This window comes from Python bivittatus, unplaced genomic scaffold, assembly GCF_059951505.1.
Source record: "Python bivittatus isolate LINGU-HERP-01145 unplaced genomic scaffold, Pbiv_v1 ctg000030_np1212, whole genome shotgun sequence".
Classification (NCBI taxonomy): domain Eukaryota; kingdom Metazoa; phylum Chordata; class Lepidosauria; order Squamata; family Pythonidae; genus Python; species Python bivittatus.
In genome coordinates, this window is record NW_028277031.1 from 3,109,770 (window position 1) to 3,133,477 (window position 23,708).

A 23,708-nucleotide genomic window follows, 5' to 3' on the forward strand; every position below is an offset into this window, starting at 1 on the left:
TTAATGGAGGTGCTACACTCCAAGTCCTTGAAACTTATGATGCAACAGGAAACAAACCTAAAGTCTCTATCACTCATACCCCTGGAGATGGGAGCATGCGTTACATCTCTGGATGGGTCACAACAATCTCCAGAAGTACCACTGGTAATATGTTTCAAAGTACCCCAACTAATGCCAAAGAAGTTGCCATGGGGAATGATCATTATGATCATGGCGCAGTCCATGAAAGCACAATGAGCAACATTTCTGGAGGGGCAATTATTTATGTTCCTGGAGGCACTAATGCAAATATTCCTGGTATAGACAAAAATCTGGGAAGTGCCATTAGCAATAATCTTGGAGGCACCACAGTTCATAAACCTGGAGCTTCCATCATTTATACACCTGAGGGAGGCACTGCCACAATTCTTATTGCTGGTGGTAGCAGTAATATTCCCACTGATCTTACACTTCATCTGTCTAAAGGTGCCATGCCTGAAGGTTCCACAGGTGACACCCCTAGCAGTGTCACTGACAATAACACTGAAAATAAAACTACCCAGTTCCTGGATGGTTTCTCAGGCAACATTACTACAGGTATTCCTGATCATGTAAGAGGCAATGACCATGTAGGCACCAGAGTTACCATCCCTGGAGGTATCACGGGTGACACTCCCCAAAATATCAGCTCTGGGGTTGTTCCTAGCATTGTTTCTGATAATGATACAAATTATGTATATGAAGATGCCACACCTTCTGGAGATGTTATAACTCCCATTCTTGAAGGTGTGTCTATTAAAATTCTGAGTGACTCTACAGGCAACGTTGCTGGAGATGCAAGTGTCAACATTCCTATGAGTGATACAAGAAACATCTTTGAAGATGCTACAGTTTCCATTCCCATAGGTACCACTAACCATAACCCTGAAGACAAAGCAACCCATATTAATGATGGTTCCCTAAATAACAGTCATGATGACGACACTGGAAATATCTCTCAGAATATTACACCACCAACTTCTGGAAGCAGCACAGGTAGTATTTCTACTATTCTTGGACATGGACCAAGTCACCTCCCAGGAAGGGACAATAAAGATGGTGTTCCTGGAGGCCCAAACCATGACAGTTCTGGAGATGTGACAACTAACATCTTTGTTGGTGCTGCAACCCATAATCCCAGTTCTGTTCCTGACAGAGGTAGCAGCTGGGCAAACAACAGCATGTACCTGTCATTCTACTGCATTCTCCCGTGCATTTTTGTCATATTTTCATTATAGACTTTTTTGCTAATCCAAATGCAGTATCTAAACGGCACTAAATCTTTGATGCATCTGCAGAATGTATGGATGTATGGATGAAAAACCAACCAAAAGTTGGTTATTGTTCATAGCTTAGTGTATTGGATGAATGCAGTGTGTTGTTAAATTATGGTTCAGTGAAAACCTAGAAAACAGGTTGCTTCAGTAACCAGGTTAAGCATGTTGTAAGGACACATGCCTTAGTACGAAAGCTGTTTTTCAGTTATGTTTCCAAAGTATGGATGCTAATTGTACTTTGCCTCCTAGAATATTAAATTTTTGCTTGGTAACAGAGACAATACAAACATCTGGCTGGAAGTGGTATGCATTAAAATATATCAAGTTTTCCTAAAAGGAAAAAAATCCTTTGTGGTTTCTCTAAAAATCACATTTCTTTCCTTTAAGTGAACAAATTCAGAGAATCCTGCTACAGAAAGAAGGTTAAAACTGGAAAAAGATTAGTACAATATTTAGTACTTTTTGAGCTGGGCAATATAGAAATACTTGCATTTTAAATTTTAAATTTTTGAAAAATATTTCTTGCTGACTTTATTTGTGAACACCTCCCTATGACAGAACAGCTGGAAATTTATAATTTTTTCATTTATCTTTACAAATCACTCATATTTTGAGGAAATGGAATTTTATTTCCCTTTTGTCAGATCCAAATGAAAAATGAAAGATTTATAATACATTTGAAGGCAATTCTTGAATATTTTGAATCATACTTTCTATCAGATGACAGAAACATGCTGTATTTGCTCAGAAGAAATCATATTTGGACCTTAAAAACAATTTGCATGATGCTCAACAATTTGCATTTTGTTCATGTTCAAATACATGTGCCAATTTATAATGTGCCAATATATATTTGTACAGGTTGCTATCTGCTTAGAATAGGACTGTTCCAGTCTCTTTTGCCTTATTTATTCCATACTCCACTCTACTTTTCCAAGAGGACTATTACATTGTTTTTTCTGGATTGAATGTAAAGTCAAGGTAATAAAGTAATTGTTTACGAACTTTCTCTTGAATCAATATTCTGTTCCTTGTTTAAACTAGTAAATTCTTCACTGAGCTGAACTCCTGATGAATTAATTATATTCGCCGTACCATCACAAGTTGTTATGGGAATTGTTTCGATCAGCAATTATAAGGGAAGGAAAACTGGCAGTCAGTACTGGTTTACTATAAATGCAGTCTTATTTGGAAATGTGACTTTGGCCTGTTCAGTGGGGCTCCCTCCCAAATAATAATGCACTGGCCTGCCCTCTTGCCTCAACACTTCTCTGAAAGCCATTCTGACCACCCATCATCACTGGTAAGTAGGCTTGGCGTGGCTCTTCCAGTGATTCTTTGGGACCGGAAAACCACCTTTCTCTACATTTACATCTACTAAAATTCTCATTTCTGTAACGTTTAACTGGTTGAAATGGTGTGTCATAGGGCAACCATTTTTGAGCCAAGGTACCTCAGATGGGCTAACTTACAGAATGAGTCCAAATTCCAGGACCCAGCTCCCATGGGATTGAAATTTGGGAAATTTGTGCTCCTTCAGCACTGCACTACAGCAGTCAGCCCAGGTCACGTGATTGTCATGGGCATATTCCATTGGAGTGGCAAGGCCTGGCGGGCGAGTGGCGATTGGCTGCTTTGGAACGGAGGCAGAAATTTGAAATCTCTTAACGGCAGTTGGCGGTGAGGGAAGGACAAGGGAGAAACTCAGATGCCTGCTGGCGGGGGAGGGCTGGCTGGGGGTGCCAGTGGTCAGTGGGCAAGCCCTCTTCCTCCTTCAAGGGAGGGGACCCTTGGGGACACGCCAGAACGGGGAGCGGGGGTACAGCTTTCCTGACAGGCCGAAGAGCAAGAAGAGGAGGAGGCAGCTTCACCAGGGCTCTCCGGAGGGTCGTGAGGGGAGGGCAAATGGCACATGCCTATATGTGGAAATGAAGGGACGGAGGGAGGGAGGGAGGGAGGGAGGGAGGATAGAAGGAAGTGGGAAGGAAGAAGTGGGAGGGAGGGAGAGGGAGGGAGGGAGGAAGGGGGAGGGGAGGGGAGGGGGAGGGAGCTCTGCCAGCTTCCCACCAGCAAAGTCAATGGGGAAGCCAGCAGCAAGTTGCAAGTCATTCACACTCCCACTGCTTTTTTGCCCTTGGTCATTCTGTTTTTCTTTTTAGGTAAGGAAATACTTCTGAAACGATGACCCAATGGGTCAGGGGTTGTCTGGTTATCGCTAAAAAGAGGGGGAGTAGCTCAATTAAAAATAGAAGGGGTAGAAATGGAAGCAGTAACAGACTTCATTTATTTGGGCTCCAAGATCACCGCAGACGGAGACTGCAGCCATGAAATTAAAAGACGCTTGCTCCTTGGGAGGAAAGCCATGGCAAGCCTAGATAGCATATTAAAAAGCAGAGACGTCACCTTGCCGACAAAGATCCGCATAGTCAAAGCTATGGTTTTCCCAGTAGTATTGTATGGCTGTGAGAGCTGGACCATAAAAAAGGCCGAGCGCCAAAGAATTGATGCCTTTGAACTGTGGTGCTGGAGAAGACTCTTGAGAGTCCCCTGGACTGCTAGGAGGTCAAACCAGTCAATCCTAAAGGAAATCAACCCTGATTGCTCATTGGAAGGATTGATAATGAAGCTCAAGTTCAGATACTTTGGCCACTTAATCCGAAGAGAGGACTCCTTGGAAAAGACCCTGATGCTGGGAAAGATGGAAGGCAAAAGGAGAAGAGGATGGCAGAGAATGAGATGGTTAGATAGCATCCCTGAAGCAATGAGCATGAAACTGAGCAAACTCAGGGAGGCAGTAAAGGACAGGAAGGCCTGGCGCGATGTGGTTCATGGGGTCACGAAGAGTCGGACACGACTTAACGGCTGAACAACAGCAGCTCAATTAAAGCATCAAAGAAATGGCTAGCAATTGATCAATCAATCAAAATTTATTTATGGTCCAAGACCAAATACAATAAAAGACCAGCATATAATACAATAATTATACAAGAAAATTTTAAACATTGCAAGAAAATCCTAAAGCTTTTAGCAGAGGAGGAACCAGACGGTTTTTAACAGCTATAGCTACCGATAAACATTTTGCGACCTTCTTAGGGGTTTCTGAAAAGTGGTCAATCAGGAGAAGGTAACAGCCTCCTGGTCACAATAGCAATTAGAATTATTAATAAGTGGGAGTATTAATCCCAATGCCACAGCACAAATTTAGACACTGTGAATCAGAGGTGTTGGAGGAAGGTCGAAAACTAAAGATGGTGGCTAAAACGCTGCCCTTTTTATGTACCTGTTTAATGAATAGAGAAACAAGGCACCTTCACTGAAACTGGGTCTCCGCTGATCCTGTGCCTCTTCAACAAGTTTATTTATTTTATTTATGTATATAATGTATATAGCTGCCCATCTCACTCAAGTGATTTGGGGCATTTAAAAGATTAAAACGAACAGCCCCACCAGTTATGAGTTACCAGTAAGTAGATATCTAGGGACTCATCTGACATTTTGGAAAAAGTGTTTAGATTTAATTTTACTTTTTAAAAAAATGCTTTGAAGGTAAAAACGTAAGCTTACAAAATAAGCGATCAAAATAAAGAGCAATAACTGAATAATCAATATGACTGGATACTGCAGCTTTTACAAACAGGAAGACAATATTTGGCCAGTCAAAGAAACTGAATCAGACTGGTCAGCTAACAACAACTGTGCGTACAATAAATCTGAATGATCCAGAAATTAAATTAATACGGTGGACATAAAATGTAGGCACACGTTTTTATAAAAGAGGCAGTGCAACAATACCCGAAGCGCGCTCCCGGAGGGAAGGCCGCCTCTTCCGCCCCGCCCCCTCCGCTCATTTCGCGCGCGCCTGGGAGGTCGCTCTTACGGCAGAAGGGTTTTGCAGCGCCTGTGGGAATCGCGGCCTTTTGCGGCGGCGCGGCGGGCGCTTTACGGCCGGAGGAAGATGGCGGCGGTGTCGCCCTTCAGCGGAGCTCTGCAGCTGACCGACCTGGACGATTTCATCGGGCCCTCGCAGGTGGGTGGGTGGGTGGGTGGATGGGAGGGGCGGGGGTTGCTCCTCCTGACCGACGCTACGTTTGCCCTGTCGGGCGGGCGGGCAGGCGAGCGCCGTCGGCTTCCTCGACTCGCAGAGGCTGAGCGGGCTGGCCGGTTTTGAGGCCGCCATGAGGCTCGGTGGGAAGAGGCTGCTGCTCCGTTTCATCCAGCCGTGGCTGTGCCAAAGTAACAGCAGTGAGGGCGGGCTTTTTACCACTTCCGTTGCGGTTGGGGGATGCTGGGAAGATGAGGAGAATGGCGGCGTTCGCTGCCGGCAGCTGTGACCGCGGCAGCCAACTTGGGTGGCTGGAAAGGGGATCGGAGCGGTGGCTGCTGACGCGGCGGCCCCTGGCGCCCCCTCCTCCTGGGCGTCAGGCTTCGAGGCTGCTCTCGCCCTCCCTCCCGTCCTCCCTCCCGTCCGGCCTTGGGGGCTCTAGGGACGCGTCCAGCGGGCGGCAGGAGGACAGGGAGGCTGGACTGGATGCCCCGTATTGTGACAGTGGGGCGGAGCGGGAGGGCAGGCGGCGGCGGGTGGGGCGACGGTCCTCTTGCAGTTCTTACCGTTGACTCCTCTGCTCCGGCAGCCGTACTGAGCTACCTTTGTAACAGGTGGAGTTATCCTGAGGACAAGAGTGCTCTGACGATGTGCAGAGCGGGGCCAGGCAGTGCTTCAGCGTTAGTTCCAGAAAGACGCCTTGGACTGCACAGAGACCCAAACAGCAGCACTTTGCAACTCTTCGAAGCAGCTCCGTCCTTTCCTGCGACTCTGCGGCTGCCTTCCCAGCTCCCACGTGGACTTGGGAAGACATCGCTGCTTTAAAGAGTTGCACAAAGGTGCACATTGGCAGTGCCTATAATAAACTGTAATGACGTGAACACGAACGTGTGACCATCGTTACGTAATTGTGATTACAGTTCGATAAGAATGTAATGACATCTGAGTCAAGTACACAAGTCATGTTAGAAAAAAATTAAGGGGGAAGAAAAGTGAGCCTTCCCAAATTCTCAGCAAGATAAGAAATTGAACTGTCCACTTTTCTTGCAGGAACTGGGCAGGAATTAATTTATTTTTACAATTCATACCCTGCCTTTCTAATCAATGGCAGATTAAGGTAGCTAACAATTAAACAATAATATAGAACATAGATCCCTGAGACATCAAGTCCCAACCCTCTGCTCAGTAATCATGCCATGATGTCTGAAGCAAACAAGTTACGTCACTGGTGTGATGATATTGTGCTACACATGTCATCATTTGCTGCCTCCCCCATGCTCTTACAGATGCTATCTTTGCACCCTCCGGTTTCTGCAAGACCTTTTTGGCACAGACAATGCATCATTTGTCAATATCAGTATTGTCTGAAAAAGAAAAAGCATTATCGGAAAAGCATTCATCTTAATTACTGAAATTCTACCTAACAATAACAATTGTAACTTGTCCCATCTCATTAAGTCTTTTTTAATATCATTCCAAACTTTAACATAATTATTCTGGTATAACATACAATTCGTATTAGTCAGTGTAGCCCCTAGATATTTAACCTCAATTTTAAAACCAGACTTCTTCATCAACGTTTCTTGATCATTCAGTCCCATTTTGAGGTTCCTATAAAATCAAAACTAAATCATCCGCAAAAGCTCTTAATTTATAAACCTCTTTTTTGATTTGCAAGTCCTTTATATTCACATCTTGTCTAATATCTCTATTTAACACTTCCAGAATTAAAATGGAAAGTAAAGGGGACAAAGGACAACCTTGTCTTGTCCCTTTCTGTATCTCACGAGGTTTTGTTAACTCATCATTAACAATAATACTTGCCTTTTGGGAAGTGTATATTGATTTAATCTCTTGAAGAAAATTCTTGTCAAAGTCCATATCTTCCAAGACTTTAAACAGAAATATCCAATTTAAATTGTCAAAGGCTTTCTCCGCATCCAAGAAAATCCACGCTGCTTGCTTCTCATTGTGTTGTTGTAAATATTCTACTATATCCAATACAATTCTTACATTGTCTCTCAATTTCCTTTTTAGGTAAGACACCACATTGATCTTCATGTGTAAAGCCCAATAAAAGCATCTTCAATCTCTGCTAATATTGATGTAAAGAGTTTATGGTCATTATTTAGCAAAGAAATCAGTCTGTAATTCTTAGTTATAGTTGGGTCTTGACCTTCTTTTGGCAATAATGCTATATTAGCTTCTTTCCAAGTCTCTGGCATTGCTGAGCCCCCTAAAATCACTTCATCACTCACTTGAGTGGCAATAACAATTCATCTTCAAAACATTTGTAAAGAACTTGTCAACCCACTTGGTCCAGGGGCTTTCCCTGTTTTGGCCTTTTTAACAGCTTCTGATATTTCAAAATAGTCATACTTTGTTTCTGAAATTGTGAGAGGTTGAGTAGATTCTTTTTCTTTAAATATTCATTAGTTTGTTCCAATGAAACCCCTTGTCTTTTATACAAGTTTGAAAAAAAGTTATGGAAGGATTTCTGAATACTTGCACTAACTGTGAGGGTAACATTTTGTTCTTGAGTTTTCATTATTATTTTCTTGTCTCTCTCCTTTCTCAGTTTATCTGCAAGTCATCTCCCTGGTTTATTTGAAAATTCAAAATATTTTTGTTTTGTAAATTTTAATTTACTTAGATAATTGCTGTCGCAGAAGTTAACTTAATGCAAGATAGCAGAGTCTGTTGGTGCATTTTGTAGATCCTCTTCTTTTTTCTTTATTTCCTCTAAAATAGCTTGAATTTTTTCTTGATTCTTTCTTTTAAGTGCACAAATGTATTGAATGAAGTAACCTCTCATCACTGCTTTACTAGCATCCCAGACAGTTTTTAAATCTGTTCCTTTATCCAAACTGTTATCAAAATATTCATTTAACTTCTTTTTACATTAGTTCACCACCAGTTCTTTTTGTAATAATGATCCATTTAATCTCCACCTAAATGTTGTAGATTTCCTCTTGAGTATCAATGTAACTGGATTATGGTCAGAGAAGATTTTTGGTAAAATGTCCACTCTTACTAATCCTATTTGCCAAAATCTTTGAAATCTATATCATATCAATTCTAGAAAAAGATTTATGTCTCTCTGGGAAGAAGGGATATTCCCTACCATTTCCATTTTTCTGTCTCCAGGAATCAGAGTCAGATTTTCAATCAAATCGAAAAAGGACTTGGGCAGTTTCCCTTGATTAAGTTTAATTTCTTTTCCAGAAGTTTTATCCATTTGAGGCAAGGTTACTCCATTCCAATCTCTCATCAAGCACTAATTTTCATATGTAAAAGATGTCAATTGATCTATAAGACGTTTTAAAAATTTCCTTTATTTTCATTAGGAACATACAACCCAACAATTATGGATTTAACTCCTTGCATCTCAATCTCCACTGCAACATCTGCAAAATCTACCATTTTCATCTGTTAGTAAAAGCTGTGGTTTCAAATGTGATTTAATATATAAAGCAACTCCATTACTTTTTTTTTCATTTGCAGATATAAATTCTTCACCCAAAGTTTTATAAATCAAATATTTTCATCTTTTTTCTAATATGTGTAATTTTCTTCTTTTCTGTGGGAGATTTGCCCCATTAATTTTCCCAGTTAAATATTTGTAATCCATAGTTAAGGAAACAATTTGTCAAAGTCTTCAGCTGTAGCACCCATCTCGGCAGTCTGTGCACCAGCCTCTTCTTCTAACTGTTGCTCTCCCTGTAAGTCCATTTCCGTTGATTCCTGTTGTAGTTCAGATCCATATCTTGCCAAAAAAATTTTGGCCTTTTGAACCGAATTTAATCTGAATCTTTGTTGTTGGAAGGTAAAAATCACCCCCTCCAATTTGCCCCAATGAAATGAAATCTTCCTCTTTTTTAAAATCTCTGTCAGAAAGGTATATTCCTTTCTCTTTCTCAAAATTCTGATAGGAATTTCTTTTAACACAATTATATCTGTACTGCCAATTTTTAATCTCGAATCAAAATGACGTTGTAGTACTTGTTCTCTTGCCATTCTTCTCAAAAAATAAACCATGACATCTCTAGGAAGTTTTCCAACAGTTGCAAAGTGTGAATTTATATGATATACCTTGTCCACTTCCTGTTCCATCCTCTCTTCCTCCCAGTTTAATAAATTGGACAGGGTAGTCACAACCAGCTGTCTAATATTCTCCTGCAGATTTTCTGGAATAGCTCTTAATCTTAGACAGAATTCATCTTCCCTAAGTTCAAGTAAGGCAAAATTATCCAGCCCTCTTTCCATTTCTGTGTCCTTGTTATCCATTCTGTTTTCCAATACCTCTACCTTGTCAGTAGTTCGTTTTACATCAGCAGCCATCTGTTCCATTTTTTATCCACTTTTTTAATTGTTTCAAATTTAGCGTCTATAGCCTGAGTGACTTTAACAGAAAAGTCATCGAACATCTAAGAAGTCAAAGTCCCCATATCCATGTCTCTACAATCTCTTAGATGCCATTTTTCAAATATAATAACCAGAAATATCAGCCAAAAAGTCAACTAGAAATCAATTAATATATAAATAATTGTCCATTAGTTAGGCAATAGCACACTCTAGTGGACATAAATCAAATTATGCCTTAAGGAGAGAAAAAAAGTTCACGACAAGTTCTAGAAATCTATTACCTTGTTTACAAGTCTGTCCCAATCAGCGCAAAGTAGATAAAAAAAGACAACTTTCTCATGGAAATGCATAGATCTAAATATAGTACAACAAAAGTAGATTCACACTCACAAAAAAATGCCAATAAAAGAAACACACATTGATCTTCATGTATTAAATCTTGCAAGACACTTTTCATTCTTTCAGTTAGAATCATAGTAAATGTTTTGTAATCATTATTCAGTAATGAAATTGGTTGATGATTTTTTGTTAAGGTCGGATCTTGACCTTCTTTTCTTCTCTCTGTCTTTTCAATTTGACATTCTGCCATAAAAATTGACCTCTCATAAAAGCTTTACATGCATCCCATGTTGCCCTTATGTCTGTACTTTTATGTAGATTATTCTTAAAAAATATCTCAGTTCTTTTTTACAGTCCTCAATTACTGATTCTTTTTATAACTAAGTCTCATTTAACCTCCATATGTAAGTTCTGCTTTTCTCCTTATATGTCAGTTACTGGATTATGATCTGAAAAAGGTTTTGGTAGTATCTCTGCTTTACTAATACATATAGCTGATTTCTTAGGAACCCCAAACATATCTATTCTTGAAAAAGATCTGTGTCTTTCAGAAAAGTACGTATATTCTTTAGAGTTACTATTTATGTGTCTCCATATATCTATGAGTTCAAAGTTCTCCATCATTTCAAAAAATATTTTTGGCAGTTTACCTTGCATTAGTTTGATTCCTCTCACAGAGGTTCTATCTAGTTCTGGACAAACCACTCCATTCCAGTCTCCCAGGAGACCCCAATTTTCATAAGTCAGATCCATTAATTTTTCCATAATTCCTTTAAAGTACATCGTTTTGTTTTAATTGTGTGCATATATTCCCATTATCATAATTTTAGTCTCATTCCACTTTACTCCTACGTATCTACCAATGTCATCATTTATTATAAATTTTGGTTGTGATTGTGGGTTTATGTACAAAACAACCCATTTTTCTTCACTGATCTTGCAGATATAAATTGTTGTCCCAAACTTTTGTAAACTTTTGTAAAACTGCCCAGAGTCACTCTTTCAGTAAGATGGATGGTGACTAAATTTGAAATATAAATAAATAATTGGGGAGGTGGGCGGCATACAAATTTAATAAATAAATAAATAAATAATTTTTCATCCTTTTTTCTTATATGGATTTCCTGTAAGCATGGTACATCTTGTTTCAGTTTTTTCAAATAATGAAATACTTTTTCTTCTCTTTTGAGGAGTGTTGGGTCCATTTATATTCCATGTTAGGCATCTAAAATCCATATCTATGTTGTAAGCTTGGAAAATTCTATGCCTGTGGCCCCTAACTTAGTCGTCTCACAGAGGTTTTGAGAGGCAGAGGGGATGAATATAATGCCAGCCATCTGGTGGGTAGTCGGGCTGCAAGTTTTTCAATTTAAACTCAGTGCTGCATTGCCAAGACAGAATTCCCCCACTGTCCCTTTTTCTCCTTAAGATCACAGTTAGCAATATTTGCAATTCATCTAGGAAGCTTGGATCAAGTTCATCTTCAAATGTTTAATTCCACATTAGGGTTAGGTTTTTTTGTGGGGGGGAGACAGCTAGTTTTTGTTACAGATTTTTGTTGGCCCGTGGTTGTTCGATTTGGTTGTTTGATTTCTGTTTTAGGAATGCATAAAACCAATCAAAGTTGACAAGAAGCCTGGGAAAGCAGCAGCTAAGATCCGTATTGAAGATGATGGAAGTTACTTCCAAGTTGACCAGGTAAAGTTTTTCTTTCCCTTGTGTGAGTGTGTCTTGGGGACTATAGAACAAGCCTTTTTCAACATTTTTTACGGTGGTCCGCAACTGTGCAGCACAAACCAACTTTAGCAGGATTTTTGCTGTGCTGGAAGGAGCTCTAGATTTGAGGAACCACTCAGGTGGTTCGTTTTTATCATAATCAGAAAATTATCTTTGTTTTTGCTGCGGAACCCAAGCTTGTGACAGCTGATTAGTGTCCTCAAGGATACAGTCTAGCAGAAATCTCTCTGTGGAGCAGAGCAAAAGAACTCTGTAACATCTCTATTGTCCTTGACGGGGGAATTATGTAAGAAAAATGGGAAGTGACCAGGAGTGTCTGTGTGTGTGTATGTGTGTCAGAAAGGTCAAGATGGTAGCCACGACTGTGCTGCACATAAGAAAGGGGTGGGGGCTCATTTGTGCAGTCACAGCTATCATCCTGACTTTTTTGACCTTCCCTGTGGATGCCCATCGTAATTACTTTTTTCAGGATGCTTACAAGCTGACCGCCGTCCCTTCGATGGCTTCCTTCCTAGGATGGAGGGTCACAAAAGTTGGAAAAGGCCAAAATTACTCTCAATGACTGTTTGGCTTGCAGTGGCTGCATCACATCGGCAGAGAGTGTCCTGATCACTCAGCAGAGCCATGAAGAGCTCTGCAAAGTGTTAAATGCCAATAAGGTATGTGGTTCAGTATTTTAGTAATATGAATTCAACAGGGCTGAGGGAATAAATTGGATCCAGGGACCCAGAGACAGTGTGTTCGAGTTGAGGCTTTAATTTTGATGCCTGCACCAAGCAGGGACTTACATCTTAATGGCCTCCAACTTTCTCTTTTTCTGTTGCAATTTTTTAATCATTATCTACCTTGAGTGCCCTATGACTAGAGGAGTTAAACTGTAAAAATAAATGAATTCTTGCCCAGTTCCTACAAGATCAGTGGATGAGTTTTATAAATGAACTTGCCAAAGATTCTGAAAGAGTTGGCTTTTCTTTTCATTCCTTGCTACTACAGAGGGCAAAAACAAGTTCTTCCTGTTCTCCTTTGCACTTGAGTAAAGGAGTAAATTATTTTCAAGCCAGCAGTAGTATGTTCAGGTGTGCTGCCTCTCACTTTTCATGGCAGTCCAAATGAGATTCCAGATAGAAAGAGCCTTTTTCCCTGGCCCTGAAATTCCCTGCTGAGCTTTGTTACCCTTCCACTGGAAGGCAGATGTGTTTTTGTTAAAGCATTGATTGATGTGTGTTTGTTTTAATTATAGTTCTGTTAGTGCCCTAGGAGGTGGTAGCCTCTGGCTGATGTTACCGGAGCTCCAGAACTAAGGAGAGTTGGGCTTGTTTAGAGTTTGGATGGGAGACCATGAGGAAACCTCAGGGCTGTAGGTTAAGACTCCCTCCCTACCAAAAAAGAGCGAGAGGGAGGGAGAAAGAGAGAGAAAGAAAAAATGCCCTAGAAAGACATTACCTTTAATATTACCCCTTAGCTCCTCTGGCAAAGAGGTATAGTTTATCAAACACATGGAAATATTTCGCCTGCTTTATGTTATACAAATATCAGCGTGTTAGGCCACTGGAGTTACGTTTTTTTCTTCCCTTGATTTTTTTTTTTAAACTAAAAGGCATCCACTTCTTCCAAGAAACTGGTGGTGGTGTCTGTATCTCCACAGTCTAGAGCTTCTTTAGCTGCAAGATTCAAACTGACTCCCTTAGACACAGCCAAGAAGCTGACAGGCTTCTTAAAGAATTTAGGTGAGTAGTGTTCGATTTGAACATGGTGCTGAGAGGTTTGCATATAAAGGCTGCAGTGTCATCTCTCAGCCACTTTGCTCCTTAAAACTCTCAAAAGGGATGATAAGCCTGTTAACCTGATGAAATAATCCAAATCAAAGTCATTTGTGTGTTGCACCTAAGCGGTATTAATAGCAGAAATTTGGGGAAAGTGAGGGGAAAAAAAACAAGTTTAAAATACTTGCTCCCTTTTATATTTTTGCTCATCTTATGCCAAATTATAATGATAATTCAGTCATATTTCTGGGAAGTTGTGAATACTGGTTTATGCTGTTTCAAAACACTTTTGCAGAGAAATCGAACATTCAGTGCTGCAAATGTAACGCTAATACTTTAATTTGCATTCAAGACTGTGGGGAGGCTGGGAAAAGAATGGAAGAGAGAGCAGTGAAAAGAGCCAAGCGATAGAAGGTGAATCTGATGGCAACCTATCTCATAAATGGCAACTCAGCCTACGTGGCAGGAAACTGGGAAGAAGCATTTCAAAGCATGTAAAGAACTCACTATAAATGAGGCTGGGAAATTCTTCTTATGGTTTTCAAGATTCTGTTCCAGGCTAGCATTAAAGATACCTTAGTGAAATCTGTACAATTCTTCCTAGTTGTCTTGCCCAGCTGCACAGGGCTTGACATGAGCTACTGAAATAATAGAATCATGCATCCTATGAAATGTTGCTGCTGATTGATGGCTGCAGCCTCTTCCTTGCTGCAGTTGAGTTGACCAAATGTCAGCCTGAAATGCACCTCCTCGTAGTACCTACTCAACACTTCTCTTCCTCCTCTCTTACTAGGGGTGCACTATGTCTTTGACACAACTTTCTCCAGGAACTTCAGTTTGCTGGAGAGCCAGCGGGAATTTGTGCAACGTTTCCGGAAACAAGCAGAAGATAAGAAGGCTTTGCCCGTATTAGCTGCTGCTTGCCCTGGTAAGTGTCTCACGGCACCAGAGGGGAGTGAAGACTGAAGCAAGGCTCTCCTTGACTTAATGTGCCCTACGCCTAACCACCATAACTGGCTCCAATTCTGGGCACCACATTTTAAGAAATTTCAGCGAACATTTTAGAGAAATGCAAAGGTAATTAGAGAAGAGCAAGCAGTGTGATCAGGGAACTAGAACAAAGTCGTTGGAGGGAGACAGAGAGATGGGAATGTCTAGTAAGGTTGTGCACACCTTGAAAAGGATTTGGAAGAAGTGCTTCAGCTCTTGTGTTGGCATAGCATCTTCTGTCATTCATTTTTGAGTATGACTTTTTTCAGGCCTCTGAAAGAAACTGGAAATACGTAGCTATTTCTTTAAGGTGTCACCTCATTAAAGTGAATGAGAGTTAATAGAAGATTGGGGCTGTGCTTGCATTTATGCAGATCCAAAGCATGTCTTCCAAATTATTTTAGCCTTGTGGAGAGAAGGCTGAGGGGGAAATGACAGGATTTTTATGTACCTGGAAGGGTTGTCATCCAGAGTGAGGGACCCTGATCTAAAATTAAAGCAAGGCAGATTCCAACTGAATATTAGAAAAAACTTCCTAATGTAATAGCAGTTCACAAGTGGCCAGTCTAGGTTGGGAGTTTTGCATATAGGTAGTCCTCAAGTTACGACTGCAGTTGTGACTGGATTCCTGTCACTAAGTGATACAGTCATAAAGCGTGATATCACATGACTGCATCACTTAGCAATGGCAATCCAGGCAGTCCTGGTTGTTGTCTAACCCAAGACACATCAGTCATTAAGCAGGAAGCGGAAGGAGTCCCAGGTAAGGAGCGCGGAGGTGCTGCAGGTGGGTGGTGAAGGCCCTGGGAGGCCCAGCACAGGCTGTGCGCAAATCAGGGGAGAGGGTGCTTCATGTGGTGTGAGCTCAGAAAGGCTAGAGAATGAGGGCGTGGGATGCATGTGAACGCAGGGAGGCCAAGGAAAGAAGGTTAAGTGTGTGTTTGCATGTGTGTGATTGCAGGGAGGTCAGGGAAAGAGGACACAGGATATGTGTGTGCATGTTGTGATCCCAGGGAGGCTGTGGAAAGAGGGCTCAGAGTACGTGCATGAATGTGAGTGCAGGGAGGCTGAGGAAAAAGGGTGTGGGGTACACGCATACATGTATGCGATTGCAAGGGAAGGAGTATGTGATCGCTGTGAAAGGAGGGTGTGGGGTGTTTGCACATGTGTGAGTGCAGGGAGGCAGAGGAAAGAGGGTGCAGGGTTTGTGCGAGCAAAGCAGGGAAGGAGGTGCAGTATGAATGAAGAAAGGCTCAGCCCAGTGACTTGCAACTTCCTTGCCTGCTTCCCATTGATTTTGCTTGGGGGAAGCTGGCAGGGAAGGTTGTAAATGGTGATCATGTGATCAGTGGGTGCTTGGCAACTGGTCATAACTGCGTATGGGTTGCCAAGCATCCAGATTGTGATCACATGACTCAAGGATGCTGGGATGGCCACAACTTCAAGGTCCAGTCATACATCTCCTTTTTCAGCACTGTGGCAATGTCGAATAGTCGTAACTTGAGGACTACTTGTACAGATAGTTGTTGCTTAGTGACTGCCTTGGAGATTACCATTCGCAGTTATGATAGTGATGAAAAAGTAACTTTGCAACCAGTGCCTGCATTCATGACCTTTGCAGCATCTCTCAGTCACATATTTGCCATTGCAGTGGGCATACATCTGTCCTGTGCTGTCCCCTATCTCTTCTCTCTCTCTTCCACCCCCCACTCCCCACCAACAGAGAGTTTGGCTAAACAAGCTATCTCTTCCTGAGCTGCTTTTCTCTGCCTGACACTGACAAGAGCCTAATCGATTTCTTTCGCTTGTAAGTGGCTGGGGCTCCCAGCCAAGTGCCCTAGGTAAACAGCTGGAGCTAGCAAATTCCTTTTGATGTGTATTCCCCATTGTGTGCTTCCTTACTCTCTCCAATGAATGTAAATACAAACATGAATTCCCTTCTTGCTAATTATCCCAGTATTCCAAAGGGCAGAGTGGGGAAAAAGGGCTATAGGGTTTGCCTTTTCACCTGGCTTCCTCATGAATCAAGTTCCAGAAACCTTCCCTGCTGTTTGGGCTCACCTGGCTGTTTGGAGTCATATCCTTCTGATGCTGTAAGCAAAGGGAAGCTTAAGTAAAATCGTGGTCGCCTTCATGCGATTTTTCATTTAGTGACCGCTTTGTTTAACGACCAAGTTGCCAGTTCCAGTTGCGGTAGCTAAATGAGGACTACCTGTACTTGCTTTTTCAGAATCAAGCAGGCAATCTTGAGACTTACATAGGCCCCACCTGGCTTCCATACTGTGAGAGATGTTGCAGAGGCTGGGAAAGGCATGAAAAAAAAGAGGAGACATAATGGATCAAGAGACAGAAGATTTTGTAAACAGCATTCAGCCTGTGGGGTGGAGGGGAAATGGGAAAAAGTGTTTCACAGTGTTTCACTGTGCCTTCATGAACTCACTGTGAAGGAGGCTGGGAAATTCCTCTTGCAATTTCCAAGATGCTGTATTTATGTCAAAAGTAGCATTCAATATACCATACCAAAATCTGTGTAGTTCTTGCTTCTGTTGTCTTGCCCAGCTGTGTGGGGCTTCATATGTATTTACGTGTCTGGTTATATTCAGTTTAATGGGTGGGAAAATGATTCCTTGTGTAACTCTTTCCCATATTTTTAAATTGGGTCATGGCCCATCTTTGCTATATAGCTTTCATTGATCTAAATCAGAGATGGACAGCAGGATTGGTTTAATTCTTAAAAATGTTTCTCTTACAGGTTGGATCTGTTATGCTGAAAAAACCCACGGGACTTTTATCATCCCATATATCAGCACTACCAGATCACCCCAGCAGATCATGGGCTCCCTGGTTAAGGACTACTTTGCCAAACAGCAGGTATTGCTCTCGCTCAAACTTTTCTCACAAGGGAGCGGACATAATAGGAAGTTTGGAAGCCACCGGAGCCAAAGGATAAACTGGCAAATGCGCTACAAAGATCAGCTGCAGCTGTAGCTCAGAGCCTTTGCTCCCCCTGCAAACACAGAATTTGCTGTTTCTGTTTCGTGTGTGTGTTTTCCCAAAGGGGTAGCCAGCTGTTTCTTTCCTATGAAATGATCTACCCATGATGTGAATGCCCTCACTGGGACGGGTTTAGACCAGTCGTTCTCTATCTCTCTTCTGATAGATAGAGGTTACACCTTCCAGAATCCCCTAACCATCATCTAGAGAGAGCAGAGGGGGAAAGAGGTATAAACGCTTTGGGGAAGGAGAAGGATGAGCTGTGTGGTTAACCTCTGATTGCTAGACAGTTCAGGTCCCAGATTGGGAGGTGGTCCTGTCCTTTGTTCACTTGCATCCACTGTTGGAAACAGGAATTAGGACTAGGCATTATTTTGCCAGTTTCAGTGCAGTTTTGAAACTCTCTTGTTCCAGTGCCTGACACCAGACCAAATTTACCATGTAACTGTGATGCCTTGCTATGACAAAAAGCTAGAAGCTTCCAGGCCAGATTTCTTCGTTCAAGAGCACCAAACTCGTGAGGTTGACTGTGTGATTACCACAGGTAAAGTGAAGATCTAAACAGTCTTTGAGAGGGAAGGACCCTAGTTCTCCTGCCTTGATCCCTTTCATGAATTAATTCTGCTCTGACGGAAATCTCGGTGGAGGCCAGGGTCTCATTTGTCACAAATGGAGAGGTGAAAGTTCCAAATAAGTACTGTTGCCACACAACTGGGGGCAAAGAGACAATGCAGATTACTCTCTTGATGTATTTACGAGGGGTGTGCAAATAAAATGTGCAACACTTTGAGTTAGAAATCAATTTTTCTCACACATCTGGATTTCTGAGTTCAAAATGTTTTGAGTTCAAAATGAGATGGGGTTTTTTTGCTCCAACCATGTCAGATTTGGGACATTTTGTGCAGCCCTAGTATTTACCATAAGAAGGAATCTGTTATTTATTTTATTTTTAATAGACTACCTGATCCCATAGACTTGAGGCAGATCCCAGAAACCTGGTTATTTCTGCCTCCAGCAAGCTTGCAATCTAAGTAATGGGTTGAACATGGCTTCAAGATACAAAGAGGAGCCGGTGACTGGAAGAAAGGATTGTATTCTCTTTGGTAGCTAGAGCAAACCCAGGGCAGGGGGTCAACTGGACAAATCCCTAACCCTGTTTTTTCTAGCCATAGGACTTCCCCCCCACCACTGAATTTTAGTTCCTATTATTTGAGAGCATGTAACATAAACTAAAAATAGTGTTAACATTTCCTTTTTAACAAAATAGAGGTTCCCCCCTAGTAGGAAAAATAAATAAAATAAACATAAATCAAATATTGGATTCATGTTAATGATGTACAACTCATTTAGCTTTCTTGCTACAGCCACCTAGAAGTTGTCCCCTCTGTGCCAGCGAGGCTTACACGGGATTGCCTTGGAATCCTGTGAAGCTTCTCGTCTCTGTTCTGGGCCAGGGCTTGGTCTCTTCGGTCTGCTTGAGGTTGATTGTCACATCTCTTTTCTCTGTTTCAGGAGAAGTCTTAAAGTTGCTGGACCAGGAGGGAGTATCCCTTCCTGAAGTGCATCCTGTGCCTTTGGATAGCATGTAAGAGCCACTGAGAATTCTTCTGTTTGCTAAGTTGCAGTCTGTTTTCTCCAGCTTCTTCTGCAACATATTCAGCTAAAGAGGAGTCTCTGTGGCCAGGAGAAGCATGATGCACCCTTCTTCTTGCCATTACAGCTCACTAACAGATGTATCCAGGTGCCTTGACCAAGTGAGCTAGTTTTAGTTTTGTCCTGGCTGTACTCACTTTGATTTGGAGTTGCACACCTTTTTAAAGGCCAAGTTTGGCCCAGGAAAAATTGTTCATCTCAACTCAAGAGTGTGGCCAAGGTGATCTGTCCTCTTCCAACTGTAACTCACAGCATCCCTCACTAATGGGGTATGCTGGAGTTAGAGATCAGCCACATCTGAAAGTGTTCACATTTGCCACCTGTCTAGTGATAAGCAACTAACCGTGTCTGCTGCCATTCCAGAAGAGGCTGAGGGTGGCTTCCAGTGGTGAGGTTTGGATGCAGTGCTGATGCCCTCTCCTCTCTCTCTAAATTGGGCTTTGCTTTCCCTGGCACACTGCTGGGCATTTGGTGATATGTAATATTTAAGGGCAACACCTAGCTAGCTTGGGCTGCTGTTGGAAAGTTTAAACAGGACTGGACCTGGTGAACACTTAGATGGGTGACCACCAGGAAGGTGAAGGGCTGTAGACTAAACTGAGAAGTGAAAAAACTTCCTGGAAGAAGATGGCAGAAATCCATTCCCATAATGTGCCCAAGAATACTTGGAGTCACTAGAGCCCATTGAATAGTAGCCCTTAGCCAATCTTGGGTGGTCTTGGAAAAGCTAATCCCATGATTGTTGACTAGATTGGGAAGTCAAGAAAAGGAAGCTACATGGATCTAGCATCCATGGAGTTGAGTTTGACTTTATGGCATTTCTGCTGTAGGTTTGGCAACCTTTTAGAAGAACAGCTCTCTGGCCATTCTGGAGGTGGCTCTGGGGGGTACTTGGAGCACACGTTCAAGTATGCAGCAAAGGAGCTCTTTGGCATTCCAGTAAAGGAACTTCACTACAAGACCCTGAAGTAAGGAGTTCAAGTTGCTTCATAGCCCTTCTGCCCCACCCTCCTCCTGCCTCTCTCTCCATTCCCAGAAGGGAACAGGGGAGTGACATTCACTCAGATCAATGGTAGTACACACCATTGTCTTGTGACCCCTGCAACCCTTTCTGTTGTTCCAGATTTCGGTGGTAAAACTGTCCTAGTTCATTGGTTTGATTTCCTACTCTTTTGAAGCTTTATGAAATAATTTGTGAGGTGCAATCTGTCAAGACTGGGCTTTTTCTACCTTGTGAGTCTGCGGCATCAGTTTCGAAGATCAGGGGGCATCACCTAATGGCTCTGCATAGTTTTAAAAAAGAAAAGACCCCCTCCCCCAAGCCCAGGAGTTAAAATTTTGACCTTGCTTATATGCCCAGCGCGCTTTATATCACTGCCTGGCCCACTGGGGCTTTCATCCCTTCTATATGAAGTACCTCCCACCCCACCCCCACCAGAAGGCCGCTGAGCCCTTAGATTGAATAGCTGCTGCCTGTGAGTGCTCGGACCCTTGCCAGTGCAGTCCCACAAAGAAGTGCCAGGTATTGCTGGGCTCTGCGAGCAGCAAGAAAGGCATTTTCTCCTCCAGCCAGCTTCTCATTTGGAGGGTACGTTTCCTGTCTGTTTTTCCCCAATTCATGATGCTGCTGCAGCCCAGCCTGCTTTCTGCTCATGAGCCTGGCAGGAGAAGGAACAGTTTGGCTGTCATCTTCTATGTTCTTTAATGTTCATCCATCCAGAAACAAGGATTTTCAAGAGGTGACACTGGAGAAGGATGGCCAGACTCTTCTGCACTTTGCCCTGGCGTATGGATTTCGGAACATCCAGAACTTTGTGCAGAAACTGAAACGTGGAAAGTTGCCCTACCACTATGTCGAGGTGATGGCTTGTCCCTCAGGTGAGGATGGCTACAGGTGTGATGTGGCAAATTGCTTGAAGGGAAGAAAGAAATGCCGGATACAGTGAACTAGAGCTCTGTGGGGATATTTAAGGGATCCCTTTAAGAGAGTAAGTGGTGGTAATAGTGTTTCCACTGGGGCTACACGGGTGCCAGTGTGCCCTGCAACGTTTTCCTTGCCAATAAGAATGATGCAAAACAGTTATTTCCAAGAATGCCTTTGGTTCACAAATAGGTCTTGGAAACTTACTTAGAAAATGAAACTGATGGGCAGTGGCAATTCAGGGCTTGGTTTGGATGCTTATCCCCCATCAACCACCCTGCTAAAACCCAGGTAAGTAGAGGCCATAGGCAGTGTCCTGCATATCCACATTTTGTGAGCAGTCCCCCCTTTTCCATTTTATACCTAGACTAGCTCCATGCTTCCAACGTACAATGTGCTATCAAAAGTCCAACATCCCCTAGCCTCCCTTCAAGTTAGCAACTGCAAGTTTAAGCTAAATACTTTATTTGCCTTCAGCTGTAAACCCTTGTTTTCCAGGGTGCTTAAATGGAGGGGGACAGATCAGAGCAGAAGGTGAATCCGGCAAGGATCTGTTCCATCATGTGGAGAGACTGTACGAAATGGTCCATCCAGAAGACCCTGAGATGAACAAAGCCATCAGGGACCTCTACGACCAGTGGCTTGGTGGTCCCACTTCTGAGCAGGCTCAAAAGCACCTGCACACACAATACCATGCTGTGGAGAAAGCCAGCACAGGCTTTAGTATTAAGTGGTAAAGTTGCTCAGCCATGTGTTATCTAGCAGATTCCTTGCTGCTCCAGATGAGGCTGAGAGAAGTTTCATTCTTAAGCAGATAGCAGTGACATCAAATATTTGAATTTTAAAAAATTGTAAAGTGAGGATCTGGCTTCAAATCAGGCAACAGTGCTCCCCAAACCAATTTCTTCTACCTCACCAGATCTTATACTGGACTGTGTAATTCTTCCATCAGTTTACCCCTTCTACAGCCTCACCACTTTATTATTTTTTTTCTCACTCCCACAGAAGGTTAGAAAGAATTTATAAAAGGAGCTCACCATCTGGATAACTCTGTGAAAGCAAAATGGAACCAGACCAAATTTGGCATTCAGGGAGAAGGCACCAAAGGAAGAGTTTGAAAATGGTTTGGGTCCCTGTGGGGGCTACGGAGAAAAAAGAACCCTGAAAACCTCCCCCCCCCCATGCATCTAGGTGGGCGGAGCAGTTGAATGGCAGCTTGGAATGCTGCCAGGTCCTCCATTTTGGCTGCCCCCTCCTAGTCACATGACCCAGGGTGGAGCACATAGGTGCCCTTGGCCAACTGCACGCAATGTAGGGAGAGCAGAAGCGCATAAACCCGCCCTGATTGGACTCTCATACATATACATAATGGCTTTGTATATGCATACTCGAGCTTGATGATGTCTCCGAGTGATGCTTCATCTTTACAAAGGCTACCCAAAAATTGGCTGCCATGTGGGTAAGAGGCTTTGTATCGGAAAGCAATAGCTTGATATCTGCCTGGGTGCTGGAGTTTTCTATAAAAAGTAAGAGAGGTGCAGCACAGTGGAATGGTTGCATTGTTTCAGTCTCCCCAGCTTTATGTGGGGAGTGAGCATGCGCAACTAAGGGAATTGCAGACACTGCACGAGAACAAAAGGGAGAAAATATGCTTAGGCCTAAAAAATTCTTCAGTCTGGTGAAGGTGAATATATTCAGGCTTGGAGACAGATTGTGCGATCCGCTCTGGGATTCTATTGACCTCACTCTGACAGTCCATGTGATTCATTTATTTTTATGAGCATTTGCACACTTCCTATCGTCCAGATTCTAGATAGCTTACATTTCGCCTTTGGAGATAAACTTGATTAGCCTGTTCCCATCTGTTAAAAAGATGCAGGCCCATGTTAAAATACTTTCTAAATTTCTACAAAGTACTGAACTACTGCTCTGAGTGAGGGATGTGGGTCGGAGGGTGTTCAGAAGACAAACCTGCCTTGTGGCTCAGGGCTTTCCTTTCTAACTCACGATGTTTCCCCCCACCAGTCTGTGGCTCCTTTTGAAATTGCTTATGGACAGGATGGTGAAGCTTCAGCCTAAGACCGGGAGCCCCAGGCTCAAATCTGTCCTCAGCCATGGAAGGTAGCTGGGGGGTTTGAGGTCAGTCTCGCCAATCATCTCAACCTACCAGATAGGGTTATTGTGGGAAATTTTGGGGGAGCGAATGGTACGTATGCTTGCTTTGAGTTCCTGAAGGAAAGGCTGGATTCAGTCCCAACAGAACAAACTTTTTAAAAGCTTCCTTTAATTAAAAGTGAAGAACAAATAGCTGTCATTCAGTTCATGGCGCGGTGAGAGGCAGGCGATGACGTATTTCCCTCCTCCCTCTTGTACAGCTCCATAGCTCCTACCTTCTGCACAGGAGGAAGGAGTTACCTTCCAAGCTCATCGCCACGTTTTCAGCGGGGCAGTTAAGAATTGGGAGGAAAGGATGCTGCTTTACTTCTCCATTTGCAGAATGGAGGGAGGCCACTTTGCCTTGGCAAGCACCTGCAGCATTTGGCACTGCTGGAAACAGGCTGCTGTCTGTATTTGCTGCACATTTCAAAAGAATGGGAGAGCTGTGTGCC

At 42.7% G+C, this 23,708-nt stretch overlaps 1 protein-coding gene across 2 annotated transcripts; it reads left to right on the forward strand.

The window, feature by feature from the left end:
• Positions 1-5,167: 5,167 nt before the first annotated feature.
• Positions 5,168-23,375, forward strand: CIAO3 (cytosolic iron-sulfur assembly component 3). 2 transcript variants are annotated; one of them, XM_088152669.1, is made up of 11 exons: positions 5,168-5,322; positions 11,644-11,739; positions 12,356-12,437; positions 13,376-13,505; positions 14,335-14,469; positions 17,284-17,402; positions 17,940-18,069; positions 19,038-19,110; positions 20,009-20,146; positions 20,899-21,056; positions 21,598-23,375. In XM_088152669.1, the coding sequence occupies exons 2-11, from the start codon at positions 11,711-11,713 to the stop codon at positions 21,834-21,836; spliced, it is 1,233 nt and encodes a 410-aa protein (XP_088008795.1). In that variant the 5' UTR covers positions 5,168-5,322; positions 11,644-11,710; the 3' UTR covers positions 21,837-23,375. The 2 variants fall into 2 exon arrangements, with proteins under 2 accessions (XP_088008795.1, XP_088008800.1); XM_088152674.1 differs by having other exon boundaries at positions 5,228-5,322; positions 12,294-12,437; positions 21,598-23,299.
• The last annotated feature ends 333 nt before the right edge of the window (positions 23,376-23,708 follow it).